Below are 14,209 nucleotides of genomic sequence, written 5' to 3' on the forward strand. Positions count from 1 at the left end.
ACGCACCAAATCCTGTGCTTTTAGAAAGAAAATCACCAGCTTCAATACACATGTATGTGAAGAAAATGATGAAAATTTAGATATAACACGCAGAATTGAAACCTAAAACGTGTTTAGAGAAATTAGGGTTTGATACCCTGCTCTGCCTCATGTTAGAGTCTCATGGTGCAAGTCTCTGCACCCGACAAACATCCCTCTGATGTTCTCATCAGTAGGCATGGGCCTGTGTGAGATTCTCAGTTTTTGATTAAAACTTGATTAAAACTACCACAGTTTCACAGCATCACAGTACTGAATTTATAACTTGATCCAATTTTGCTTATTTCAAACAAAAGGAACAGGAAATCCAGTGCCTTTCTTCTTTCTTCTTATAAATATACCAGATCTTTATGTAGCTGGATATATATTTGTGACTGGGAATACTGTATTTCCAACAACCCAACTTGTCTTTGTTTTAAGTGAGGGAAAAGTGTAAAAGTCTTCTTTCAGCAAGCTGCCTTATGCTCCTTACAACCAGAGACAAGTCATCACTCTTGCACTCTCTAGCATCTCACTAGTGAAAATGTCGAGAGTTTCAAAAGCAGTAACCATTCCATGCCTACATCTTTTTATTTTGTTTTTTCCTAATAAGAATGATGGGTGGCAAGCTTCTACAACTAGAATATTTACAAACCTTCAATTTGTCCTTTTTCGGAGGTGAGGAAGGGAAAAACTGGAACTTACCCAAGGTGAGCGTGTACTAGTTACAAATACTGTAACCAGCTAGGCTTGGTTATTCTTATGATGATAACTATTAGTATTTTGCAACACAAGCCAATAGCATAGCATTTTGCTCAAAACAGTGACTATAGTCTCAAATAGTTGGTTGTACCGGATGATGTGTGTCACTATGTTAAGTTCAGTATTGGGAAAAAATGCAATAACTTGCAGTAGATAAATAAGTAAAAAGTGTATTTCTTCTTTGTGTTCCAGGAAAACATTGTTCCTTGATATTAAAAAGTATGTCCAGCTACTGAGAACATAGAAAATTTATATTAAAAGTGCTTCTAAAACATTATGGTGTGACAGAGAGTTTCACAAAGTATATTACAGAAATAGAGAACCTGAATGTGTAATACTTAAATATAAAGCTAGCACTAATTGTGGTCCAGACAGATCTTCCTAAATGTATATTGCTTACAGTGATTTTCCAAAAGCAATACATTTGTGCAGCTCTAATGTTGACCTTGGGACTATTTGGGGACCTTTCCAAGTCAAGATTCCAACATAAGAAGCCATTTAGCTTTCAACTTGTCTGGACAAATAAAACGCACCGTTTGCTCCATCCCTACTGAGAAAACTCTGCCATTTTCTCTGGCATCTCATTAAAAGGACTTTAAACTGTTCCACAATGAACAATTTTAATAGTTTTGAAAGCAAAACTTTTTCTAAATCTTTTTTTTTTGACACCCTTGAAGACCAGACTATTTCTATTTATTAGTGGCAAAAATATCTGCAAAAAAGGATACTGTACACAATACACAATACTGTAAATTTCTGTTGAAAAATTCTAAGTATATCTTTTAGAAAGACTGATGAGTGATTTAAAAGCAGATGTGTGCATCGTTGTCTGAATCACCCAACTTGTAATACTGCTCTTCCCAAGCATGAATATTGTTGTTAAATAAATAAACAATGCACATTCATGGTTCATAAAATAATTCTTAGAAATACATAAAATTAGGTTTTCATAGAAGGATCTAAAGAAGTCGGTCTGTCTTTATGGTTAAAAAGTTAAATATTAACACTGACTATTACAATAGAAACATGTTGAAGATATTGAATACAATGTCTTCAAGTTATTTCTGTTCAGTAAACTCTTCATATTTTTTCTCCAACAAACTTGTTTCAAATTCCTATGAAGTTCAATCTGTAATCTATTCTCAGAATTCATGTTTTATGTTTGTTCAGTCATACTAAAGTGACTTTTAACTTCACCTCTTCTTGCTCATACTCTTGGAGGTACTTGGTAAAACAATGAAGACAGATAATTGTGTGTGAACATATATCCGTTAACAATGAAATTCTTTGGTGACTCAGTGGTGAAGGAGAAATACATTTGCCTTTCCCTGATATAACATCTCTGTGTGCTGAAACTTATATTTTCGTAGTTTTTTTCAGACTTTGCTCTACATTTTGTTGTCTTGGGAAATCATGCCAAACCTGACTTTGTTTTTCACCTTTGCTGTTTAAATGGGACATGGAAATGCACAGTGGCTTTAAGGTTTTTTTGTTTTTGCGCTCACTTTGTGCTGGAAATGAAGAGCGAGAAAAAAAACTGGATGGTATAAACCGACTTGAGATTAAAGAGCGATTCTGGAGATGTGAACAGCACGTTCCTGCGCTTTTCAGAGGGCTCAAAGATTTGTCAGACCACCTGTCTGTTCTTATTTAAATCAACATTTTTATCTTCGGCTCCAGCGCTGAGGGTTTGTCAGCTCTCTCCAAACATACATTAAGAAAATGAGTAATCAAGTGATACAGGATTCCTTTATTGACTCCTATGGAAGTGGATAATTGAAATGCAGGTTTTATAAAGTGTGTTGTTAACAAGAACGGGTCACATGAGCCATTCTCGGTGAGTAAATGAAGCCTAAGGGGGGCAGCCCTAATGGGGTAATGTAGTTAATAACATTTGAAGGGTGATGAATGGCCATTCCTCTTTCTTGCTGAGTTCTCAGACAACAAATTAGTTCCATTAAAGGCCGCAGTTAAAGGAACTCTGAAGGAAGCTGATTAACTGAAATTATTTGGATTGAGTCATTTTGAACCTGGTTCGGGCCTGAAGAGTTTGTGTAAATGGGATGTATCCTTGATTATATGCTTATTTACTTATTTATTTTAACTTTGTTGTCAGCACAGTCAATTGTGGCTGTCCGTGCCCCGTGATTTTCCTTTGAAAAGGGAGAAAAAGGGACACCCCAGCCTTTAATTAAATCAACATCTAGGTCCTTTTTTTCTTATTGCCAATTAACTTGGTTCAGTGACATGAAAGGATTTTTTTCAATTTACAGAGGCCTGACAGTGAGATGATTGACAGCTCCAATTGCTACTTTTAGAATCATTTGCTGATTTTGATCAGTGCCACCATAACATGACTGCCTTGAAATGAAAGAAGTGGGATTATTTATTTTTTATTCCTTTTTTTGCTGGGAATAAAGCTAGTACCATGACAGGTATGTGATATATTCTGTGTATGATGTGTTTTAAATTATCCTCAAGCTTTGTTGTGAAATCAGAAGCAATGTTGTGGGTGATTTAAGGTAATTGGGAGTCATGATTAGAGGCGTATCATTCTGTTAGATCTTTGCACAAGAAGGGGGTGGGGGCATTCCCCCCACTTGTTCCTCTTGCCTCGTTGCTGTGTCTGTGAGAACGGTCGCCCTAAGAAATGGGATGCTGTATTTCTTTGGCAGCCTCCCGGAGTGGCAGCGCGCACACAAAAAAAGACTGACACAGATTATGAGAGATTTATAGGAGTGATAAATACTCCCTCTTTTCTGCCCCTCAAAACAGCTTTTCATCAGCTTCTCAGCAGTGCGTCCAAGGTGATTGATGAGAGGACTCCTCCTTCTCCTTGTCCACTCCTAAAGCTGTCTTTGCTCTGTTTCCCCATCCCAGATGCAGATCTACCTTTACAATTCAGACGACTTTGACAGCCTCAACGCGGCCATGAAGGAAAGACGCATCATCGCCGCCATGGCTGTCTTCTTTGAGGTAAAGTATCTAAGCGAAAGATCTATAGTTTGCTTACAAACTGAGAATATAGAGAGGCATACGTCTGTTGGTATAAGCTGCATCACCGCATTGCTCTGCAAAGGAATTCGACTTTTTTTTTACGTCGTCATGTTACAACAAGAAAATCAAAAATATTTTATTGTAATTTTATGTGATAGATCAACACAAAGTGGAGTGGTGTTGTCCAGTGAAAGGACAGTTATGTTACCAACATCTTATCTTATTGTTGGGAATATTGTACTCAGTGTTATTTTCCATCACACATTTAAAGTTTTTTTTTATGTTGGCCAGAGTGTTCAATTTTGGTCTTTTTCTCTATATTTTTGCTATGCATCCCAAAGAGGGTTAAGTTGTGCTTTTTATTACTTTATTTAGGTATAGCTTTGATCTTGATAGTTTCTTTAAAATCCAGATTTTTGGAGTTCACTGCTTGTGTTGTTAAAAGATTATTCTAGCTGAGTTGTGGATCTCTGCAGCTCCTTCAGAGGTACCTCGGATCTCACAGCTGTCTCTGTGATTATTGCTCTCCTTAGGATGTTTTTTTATAACCTAACCCTGATTTAAACATCACCACAGCTTCATTTCTCACCTTCCCGCTTTGTTCCTTGTTCTGCACGATGCTATATGTTCACTTATAATCTCTAACAAACTTCCGAGGCCTTGAAAGGAGCAGCTGTATTTATTTATACTGAGATCAAACTACACACAGGTGGGCTCTATTTTCTAACTAAGTGACTCCTGCAGGCAGTTTGTTGAGCTGTATGGTATTTACTGGTTTCAGAGTAAAGGGACGCAGTACAAATACCCATAAAACAAATTTGATTTCCTTGATTTATTTAAAAAAGAACAAGAAAAAAAGCCCATTGTTTTTCCTTTCATATCTAAACCATACAGTAATTGTGTTGGTCTGTCACATGTAATGTCAACAAATTATATTAAAGTTTGGAGTTGTAATATGTCAACATGTAAAAAGGTTAGAGGGGTATAGATACTTTTGCCAATACAAAATTCTAAAATGACTTTCACAAGTTCCACAATTTCTTTGCTTGGGTCAAATTTTGTTTCTCCTTGAGGGTAAATTGCTAACATTTCGGTTAATTGTGCTTCATACTAATTAGCAAATTTCAGCATTCAGGCAAGCTGAGTAGTCACGTCTGGGACATATATACATCTTCAAGAACTCACCAAATATTGCACGCAGACATTAGCATTCAGCTAGTGCAAGTGTGGTCTACGCAGCGGCACTGTGCAATATGTTAAAACATCCTCATGCATAAAGGGTTCATTTTCCTACCCACAGTTCAGTTTTCTCAGTGGAATTGCTCCACTCTTGAGGATAACTTCTTTGTAACAGCTCTGCCTCTAGTTGCTTGGAGCACTTATGGAAAATGTCCTTATCCAGAAGCTTATAAAACACCTGTATCTGCATAATGGGAGTTTAGAACTAGAAACTTCAGAATAAAATCTGATGTATAGAGTTAAGGGAGTGAAATCAATAACATTTAAATGAATATTTAATAAAAAATTAGCTGCGGTTCTTTTAAAAGGTTATGCACAGTTATTTTCCTGAAAGATGTCCAGACCAAAGCAGACGGCCATCATCCTAAATCAACTTTTGTGCCTTTAGACCTTCAGTAGGATTGCATTAATTGGTTGTTTACACAAAAACCAGATGCGTTTGTTTCTTTTTTTCAAGCAAAGTTGCAAGCTATTGCCTCAAGTCAAGTCTTAAGTCTCTAACAACTGATATTAACATTTGTACATCAGCTCCGTGCCATCTAATCTGCCTATGCTACTGAATTTTTGTAGGCTATACATTAAAATTATTTCTCTGTCAAAAAATTATATTTGTTGACAGGAAAACCATTTCATAAATCGTTTTTCACAAAATAAAAGGTAACTTTGTAATCTTACTAGCTTAAAAGTGAGAAAATATATATTTTTAAACAACCCAAAATCATTTAATGCAGAGTTCAGTTCGAGAAACATCACTGTGTTCATTATTGTGAGCATTATGACACAGCTAGTTATAAACCATAAATAAATTTTACTTGAGTCTGAGTCGTGGGCTCAGTTCCCCATCCTTGAAAGAAGGATTTTCACAGGAAGTAAAGGTAGGCTAGTAATGATCTTCCAGTGAAAAACACATTTTCAACTTACAACAATTTAAAGCTTCTTAAATAAAATATTTCCCTTAAACCACTTCTTGAGATTATAATTTTTTTAAGACTGTACAAGTCTGCTTTGTTATTGACTTGTACCAGTCTAGGTTTTAGTCTCTGCTTCTGGCTCCAGCTAATCTTGGTTTATGCTAACTTAAGACTAGAAATTGATTTTTTTTTGTAGCTTTTTAACTAAACTTTACTTATATAATATCTAGCTACCACTATAACATTTGAATGTAAAGCTATTTTCATGTTATTTCAATAACGGGGAAATAAACGACATCTTTGAGATCATTAAATTATTCGTAGATTTGTGATCTAAATTATCTTTCACTTCCTAGTTGCAGAAATCAATTCAACCCTCAGTTCATACTTGGTATTTGAAAAATAGCTTAGTAGATAGCACAAATTGTCCCCTGGCACTCTAGACACATTCAGTCTTGATTAGTAAGATCGGTCCACATTATTGGTTAGTGTAAAAGCACCGCTGGGATTGTTTGAACTCTTAGAAGCTGTACTCACAACTTGTGAGCCTTCTTCTGTGTTACACTAATTTCTATTAGCATTTCCTTTACAAGTATTGGCAGGTGATCAATGCATCCCACCATTCAGCCTAATAGTATACCGGTAAGGGTCAGAAATCTGCTGGATGGAGGCTGGAATGGGGACACAGGTGTTTCGTAATGTAGGTCTGTTCTCAGACAGTGATGAACCGCGTGTGTGCGAGGACCTAAATGCCTCCACTGAGTCCTGACAGCCCTATTGCTTACTGCAATTAGCACCACCATACACAATCCGCTGAATAGCAGTTTACAGTGCGAGGGATTTTTTTTAAGCAGGCACACACACATTGGCTCAGATTTACCATTTCTAATCAATGACGAGAGTTCTTGCTGGGCTCCCAAAAGGCCTATTAAAGGCCTCTAAGGTGTGCATATTATCCACATTCAGCATTCAGTCCCACACAATTATTCTCCTCAGACTGACCTGAATTAATGTTGCGTAACGGTGGGGGAAATGGTCCCCATGTCCCAACAGTGTTTTGTCCAATCTTGTCTCTTAAGTAGGACATTGGAGATATTTATTGGGTAAAAAAATATCCTTGTCACTCCCAACAATTAAGGATAAGTTGAACAGATTAGAAAGGAATCTTCCTAAGGGATTGCATGATCATTAGAGACCTGAACACGCTGTGAGATTAAAAGTTTTTACTTCATAAAATTTAAAGAGATTCTTGGAAATCTTTTGGAAGAATCATGAATCTTTAATCGATACATCAGTTCATCAAATCTAAGCTTGTTCACACTTTGGTGTCTTTGCTGTTAATTTTCCTGACACATTTCTTGTTGAAGGTGAAAAAGCTTTCCATCTAGTAAAGGTTTATTTATCCCAGAATATGTACCATGTTGAAAAAAATCTTTACATCATTATTCACCATTACTACACATTGTAGAATTACAAGGACATTGTGATTATTTTTTTTATGCATCCTGTTGTGGATTAAAAGCTAAAAAATATATTTTCTACACGTTTTGGCTGCTGCTAATTATCCTTGGTTATCCAATAGGAGAGGACAGTTTGGATAGCAATGCTATTTCATTATTTAATAACTCATCTGTCGGATTCTTCTCAACTGCCGATCAGAAATCAGATCAAACAGTCGCTGCTCTGTGTGCAAGTCTGTTAATGTTGGGGCTGCAGCTCAGACTCCTGTTATGTTGAAAGCGATAAGTGTTACTAGCTCTGAACTAGTCACGTTTTTCTACCACACAATTTCACAAAATGTTCAGAAGAAGTGTGGGAATTCATGCGTGATACTGACACGTTCAGTTGCTGTTACATTAAGGGATGTGTGGTGTATGTGTGAGAGCAGTTATATACAGCGAACCACACCACGGAGAGAACACTGAGATGGACGTTAATGTGGTTCGATGAGTATTGCAGAAGTATTTGTAACTCTTGTGATACATTTTGTACTGCTGCGACCACCAACCTCAGTGTTTGTGAAGGGCTTCATGTGATTGAGCAGCACAAACTAGAAGGAACCTTGTCAGGTTTTTACATGGACTACTCTGTTGTAACATTTCAATATGCATTGATCCATACCAGTCAGTAGTAGCTCTGGCTTTATGGGCTTTATGGACTTTAGGGTTGTCTTGCTGGAAGGGGAACCTTTGACTCAGATGTAAAGTATCTCTGACAGTCTCTTACAGGTTTCTTCCAGGATTACCTTGTATTTAGTTCTATTTCTCTTGCTATTTTTCTAACCAGCTTCCCTGTTCCTCCTGAATAAAAGCATCTCTATAATATGATGCTGCCACCATGTAACTGTGTCTCAGTGGGGTGTTTTCAAGGTGATGTGTTGTGTTAGTTACACAACAGTGTTTTACAAAATGGGCCCAAAACTTGAACTTTGACCATATGACATCCTTTGGTGAGTTTGGTGTTCCTCTGTGGCTTGTGGTAAACATACACTGGATTTTTTTCTGACTTTCTTTCATTATGGGCCTTCCTCAGGCTATTTTTCGATGAAGGTCATATTTGTGAAGTCCACAACTCATGATTATCCTGACAACAGATTTATCTGTGTAACCAATTGTAACTCTGGAGCTTCTCCAGAGTTACAATGGGCCTCTTGCAGACTTTATATTGCTTTTCTTCACTGATTGGTCACTTTAAATGACAGACTAGATTTCATCTCACAGTATTTTATATATACACTATTTTGTCTTGATTTGTCATATCAAATCCCAATAAAATACATGAAATTTTATAACTGCACAAACAAGGGGATCTGGATATTTGTCATAATTTCTCTGCTGCAAAGTTCCAATATTGTGTACTTTTTTGTAGTACTATGCAGTCATAGCCCAAATGCACAAGAAGTATTTATCAATTTGAAACAACCAGAAAATAGATACTTTTTGTTTATAATTTAGGCTCTACTGTTTCAACATAAAACAAAAGACTTTTTATAGTGTTATATCTGGAACAACTTGTACTTCAGCAAACACATATTGTACTGCTGTTTTCATTATTTCTTCATTTTGTGTTTTGTTACATCATGAAATCTTCTGTAGCTCTATTGCTGTCTCACACCTGTTCAAGCACGTTTTCCACTTGCTTAACCTGTAAATTTTACATCACTGCAATGGTTCCTCACAAAATACCACCCCAATAGATCATGCTGACAGAGACCATCTGAGGATGTGAAGTGCTTTCATTGGAAAAAAGTGAAACTTGGAGAAACTTAGAGAGCAGACGTACAAAACATGAATGTTCTCACTTTAAATATTACATTAATATAAATTATTACACTTGCATTTTAAGTAGTGTGCTAAGAGGTAGGTCTTTCACAAAGTTCTTTTGATATATCAGTAAAACTAATCCAAGACTTTGTGCGATAATGTCTTATTCATTATGTATTTTGGGCTGAGTTTACTGAAGTGTATCATCCGAAGTACAAAAAGTGTGTAACTATCCAAACACTTATGGTCTGGACAGACTGCCTGCCTGCACGGCTGCTGCTGTTTGCAAAACTTACACTTCTCACTGCGAGGAGACCCACTACAGTCTGTTACCATTGCAAACTTCAGTTTTAGATGCTGTTGCCAGAAACCACACACTAACAGCAGATGACACAGCACAGATTCTCAGTCATTTTAAAGAAACAAGACATGAATGCATAATTTGTAGCTAAGCTTTGTGGTTGTTAAAATGATTATCTCTCCAGCAAAAGCAAACGACTAATAATTTTGTTGTTCTTGAGACAATGACAATGACAAAGATTTATCTTATCTTATCTTATCTTATCTTATCAGTTGGATAGATAATATTGTGAGCTATCACAAATAAGGCATAACAGAAACCTTAGCCTATAGATTATTCCATCATCATTGCACATCTTAATGTCTATAGTACATTAAGTAGCAAGCAAATGTTTTGTTCACAAAATTGGTGTGTTAGGAGCAAGAAAAAATTTGGAGGGTTCAAAGTTTGAGCAAGTTTAGGAAGGGTTAAATTGGGATGGCTAGACAATGGGGTCGGAGACTTTTAAGAACTGCATCTGTTATGAGGTGTTCCCAGTCTGCAGTGGTAAACGTACATCAAAAATGGACACATGGACTTTTGATCTGGACTACGGTGGAATGGAAGAAAGTGGGCTGGTCTGGTTCATGGATGTGCATAGCTGGGGAACACATGATACCAGCATATGAAAAAGCCAAGCCAGCAGAAGCAGTTTGAAGCTTTGGGTAATGTTCTGTTTGGAAACACTCATATCATCTACCTAAGTTTTGTTGCAGATCTTGTACAACTTTTTAATGGATGCAGTATTCCCTGGTGGTCGTGGCCTTTTTGTGTGTCCTTCTGCAAAGCAAAAAAATGACTCAGGAATAGTTTAATAAGCACATTATTTCTCATATTCCAGTAAGAGTAACTGTCTGATATAAATGTAAAACGTGAAGACAGGAATGGATAACGACACCTGCTGAACATCTGTTAAATGTGGCATGTTGCATGGAGACCTTACTTCACAACTTACAGGACTTAAAGCTGCTAACATCCTGCCTACAGATCCTAATGGAGCCTTCTGGAGTCCAGAGCTATTTTGACAGAAAATAGAGCAACACATTATAAAGCAGGCGGTCATAATGTTACGCTTGATTGGTGTTTATTATAGAAAAATATACCTTATCTATCTATCATCTGATAAATGACTATAATCTATGGATTTTGGCCAACAGTTGACAATCACAAATAATCAACTGTTGGAGTGCTGGCCAAAAAGTAGCTGTTGACTAAAAAGTTTGGTTTTTGCTGTTACTGTTAAACTGTACAGGGATGCTCCTAAAAGAGTTCATAAGCAGACTTGAAGTGAGACTCCAAGCTGTGGCGTTTCATAAGATGACGGGTTTCGTCTTACACACAGAAGCTGGTTGCACCTCAGTTTAGGACCTGAATGTTTATACGTACAAGTAAAAGGACACTTTTATATTCAGTACAGTCATGGCTATGATTAATAAAATAGTACTTTAAGACAATTTTTATTTTGCAGTAGCAGCTCTCTATTAAACCAATTCTAAACAAAAATGTATTACAGGACCAATATACACACAATAATGTTACTAGATGGTATTAAGAGCAGCTTGGTTACAATACGTTTTATATGTTGCTCTTATGCCTTCTCCCTGTGTTTTGTTCATGTTGATTGTCATTTTAGTTCTTTGTTTAAATTGCTGTACAATTCTCCTAATCCTTTTCCATAATCCCCTTTTGTCTTTGGACATTTGCTGCAGCTTGGGCAAAAAGACAACCCAGCTGTGGACCCAATCATCCAGGGATTGAAAGGAGTGGTGCACCATGGTAAGTAATGAAAAAGTACCGTCATGCAAAGTTAGCTTAATGTAAAAACAACAGTATATCCGTGAAGGTAGATTAATATTTGGAAAAAGGATTGTTCTTTGCTTCTCTGAAATATTTGTATTTATTTTTTTATATGTTGTCATGCCTCATACCCAAATCTCCTTATCACAAAGCATTACAGTAGGAATTAAATTTGTGTGGGATTTTCAAAAAGCAATTGACCCTTACAAAATCCCTTTGACATTGCTTCGTACTTGACAGTGGGTGATCCAAGAGGTACATTTTTCTGGCAGTACGGATTCTGACATCCGTACTGCAAACAAATACTGATGTTCTCAGATTCAGCTGCTTAAATATGATGTCTCACACACACGCCTACACGTACATATACTGTATATATTAGAAAATATATGTTTTCTAAATTAGCCTTACCACCAAAAAAAAAATAGTGAAAATAGTGTAACTTCAAAAGCAGAATAAATTTGCAAGATACTGCTTATCCCTTGGTAGGAAAACTCTGCAGGAGGAGACCTCCACAGTGTTTCACTCATAAACACAGAACTATTAATTACATCTGAACCTCATTTAGACCCTTCCCACCTCCAGTTTCTATCTTTTATATCCTCTCATGGACTGTGGCAATTGCAAAGCCTCATACTCGCTTTTAACTATTAATGTTCTTTGTTATGTGCTGTGGCACGAGTCTTAATGACATTGCTCGTTCCATAAAGTTACTGCTGCTGGGCTGAAATCACTCTATGCATATTTACTGCAGATTGAGGCTCAATGTTTTAAAACCTGATGGTGGCAGTGATTTTGCAAGCATTACTGTACACTCACAAGATGATGTTTGGAAGCGTATTGCAATTTTATTTTATTTTATTTTTTACTCTCATAGCGGCTTCACGCAGCTGATTTTGATTAAAATTTGAAAGGAGATGGACATTTGGTGTTGGACTTGCAGGAACATGTGTGCTACTTGATATAAAAAAAATATTCTTGGTTAAATGCCTCTCATCTCTAGAGACTATCACCACATGTTTTTTAGCCCCAGGAAAATAAAATAGGTCACTTCAAATTGACGGAAACGCAATAAAGAAAACTTAAGGCCCTCTTTTGTATTGTAATAAGTATGGGGTGGAACATGACTGTGGTAACTATAAGTGAAAATACCATTAACACAAAAATCGATAACTCTATCGAACTGCTTTTATTTGACCAAAAAAAGGCAATTATTCCAACAGCTGCTGAAATTATATAAATGCTGACAGTTTTTAAGGGCTTATTGTCTGTAAATTACACCTTTTTTAATTCTGCTCTGTGTAAAATAACACAAGAAAAGCACAGTGATATTAGTTGGTACAGTAGATGAACTATCTGCTTGGGTAGGACAACTCCTTGTCACAAATGTCTCTCTCAGGCAGCTTACCAGCTGCAGTTGCCTTACTAAGAGAGAGATGTTGCTCCCACATTTACTTTTTTTGAGCAACACATTCAATGTGGAACAGTGGTTTACATATCTAAATTATGAATTAGATATGAACTGGTCAAATTTAACAATATATAACACTGAGTAAAAGTATCACTGTATTTACAGAAATATTTAAAATAATAATGTAAAGTATGATGTAGTGATTGATTAGCTGCTCAACGTTGTTGGGTTTCTCTTCATAGGAAGATAGAACTAAATAAGCCATTATGGAATGTACTATTTTAGGTCATTAACATGGCATAAATACAACATGTAACAGACAAGTTATATCATATGAAAATAGTCTCCAAGCATACTTCTTAAAAATTACCTCTACTTTCATTCCATTTTCCCACTCTTTCTATCATTGAAAGGATTTTATATTTAAATTTTTCCATTTACAGATATATAATAACTGCCTGTCTGTAAAGGGCTTGTGCCTTTAGGAGCGTCTTTGGGTTCATTTTCTTGCTCAGGGACATAATGCTATTTGGAGGGGTCAGAGACTGAGAAGTGAGCCCTGAATATTGGTGGACAACCTGCTCTACCTCCTGAGCCAAAGCCTGCCTGGCACGAGTCTGTGGCTGTGCATATACACAGATGTTTGTTCTAGCACCACAGAATCCCATTTCCCCAGCTGACAAAGAGCTTGGCATGGATGCTGCAGCTTTTTGGACTCCCTTCCTGCTAGCTGCTAAATGCTCTTCGCCTTCTCCCCTGTTAGGATGGTTGCTTTTCCACTAGCTCGTTATCCCACAGTCATCCATCCATCAGCATCTCGACGGCCCAGGAGCGATAGGGCACGTACACTGTCTGAAGACAGAGAGAAGAAAGGCTGTGCATACTGAGTTTGACTCAGAGTACAGATGAGGCAAAGGGGCGAAGCTTCCTGTGCGTTTGTTGTTTGAATGCAAACCACACCCTGAATCTCTGTTTCTTTAAAGATAAGGCCATAGGCAGTGAGAGATTGGATTTGATGTAAATTCAGCTTTGTTTAGGATCCTGTCATCATAATTCTAGGAAAAAACAAACCAACTTCCATAACCCACACAGCATATTTACAGGAGATAAAGACATCATCCTCTATATGTTTTTTTTTGTTTGTTTGTTTGTATTTTTCTGCTCAGCTTTGCCAGGTTTTAATCACACAACAGAACAAATCTGCTAATCATAATGATCTGTCTTAATCCCTGTGGCCTAGCCACAGTTGTTACATGGAGCAGAGCGCACTGCCACCCAGCCACAGATCAGCTGTCAGGGTTGGCCATCTTATCAGACTTCCCTGCTTTTGCGCCTCTCTCAGCCCATCTCACTACAAAGATCTGGCCTGGGTGATAACAAGTACTGAGGCTTTTAACTACTGCCCTTCCATGAGAGGAGGTTTCAGGAAAGCTGTAAAAATGCCACAAGGAGGGTGAAATGGTGCCATGTG

The 14,209-nt window shown here is 37.1% G+C and overlaps 1 protein-coding gene across 1 annotated transcript in view; it reads left to right on the top strand.

The window, feature by feature from the left end:
• ptprg (protein tyrosine phosphatase, receptor type G) overlaps positions 1–14,209 on the top strand; it is a 155,439-nt gene that overhangs the window by 104,557 nt on the left and 36,673 nt on the right. The window contains exons 5-6 of the mRNA XM_005810433.2: positions 3,661–3,756; positions 11,240–11,306. Coding sequence (XP_005810490.1) covers positions 3,661–3,756; positions 11,240–11,306 — 163 coding nt within the window. The remainder of the gene's footprint in view (positions 1–3,660; positions 3,757–11,239; positions 11,307–14,209) is intronic.

The sequence above is a fragment of the Xiphophorus maculatus genome, chromosome 20, assembly GCF_002775205.1.
Source record: "Xiphophorus maculatus strain JP 163 A chromosome 20, X_maculatus-5.0-male, whole genome shotgun sequence".
Lineage (NCBI taxonomy): Eukaryota > Metazoa > Chordata > Actinopteri > Cyprinodontiformes > Poeciliidae > Xiphophorus > Xiphophorus maculatus.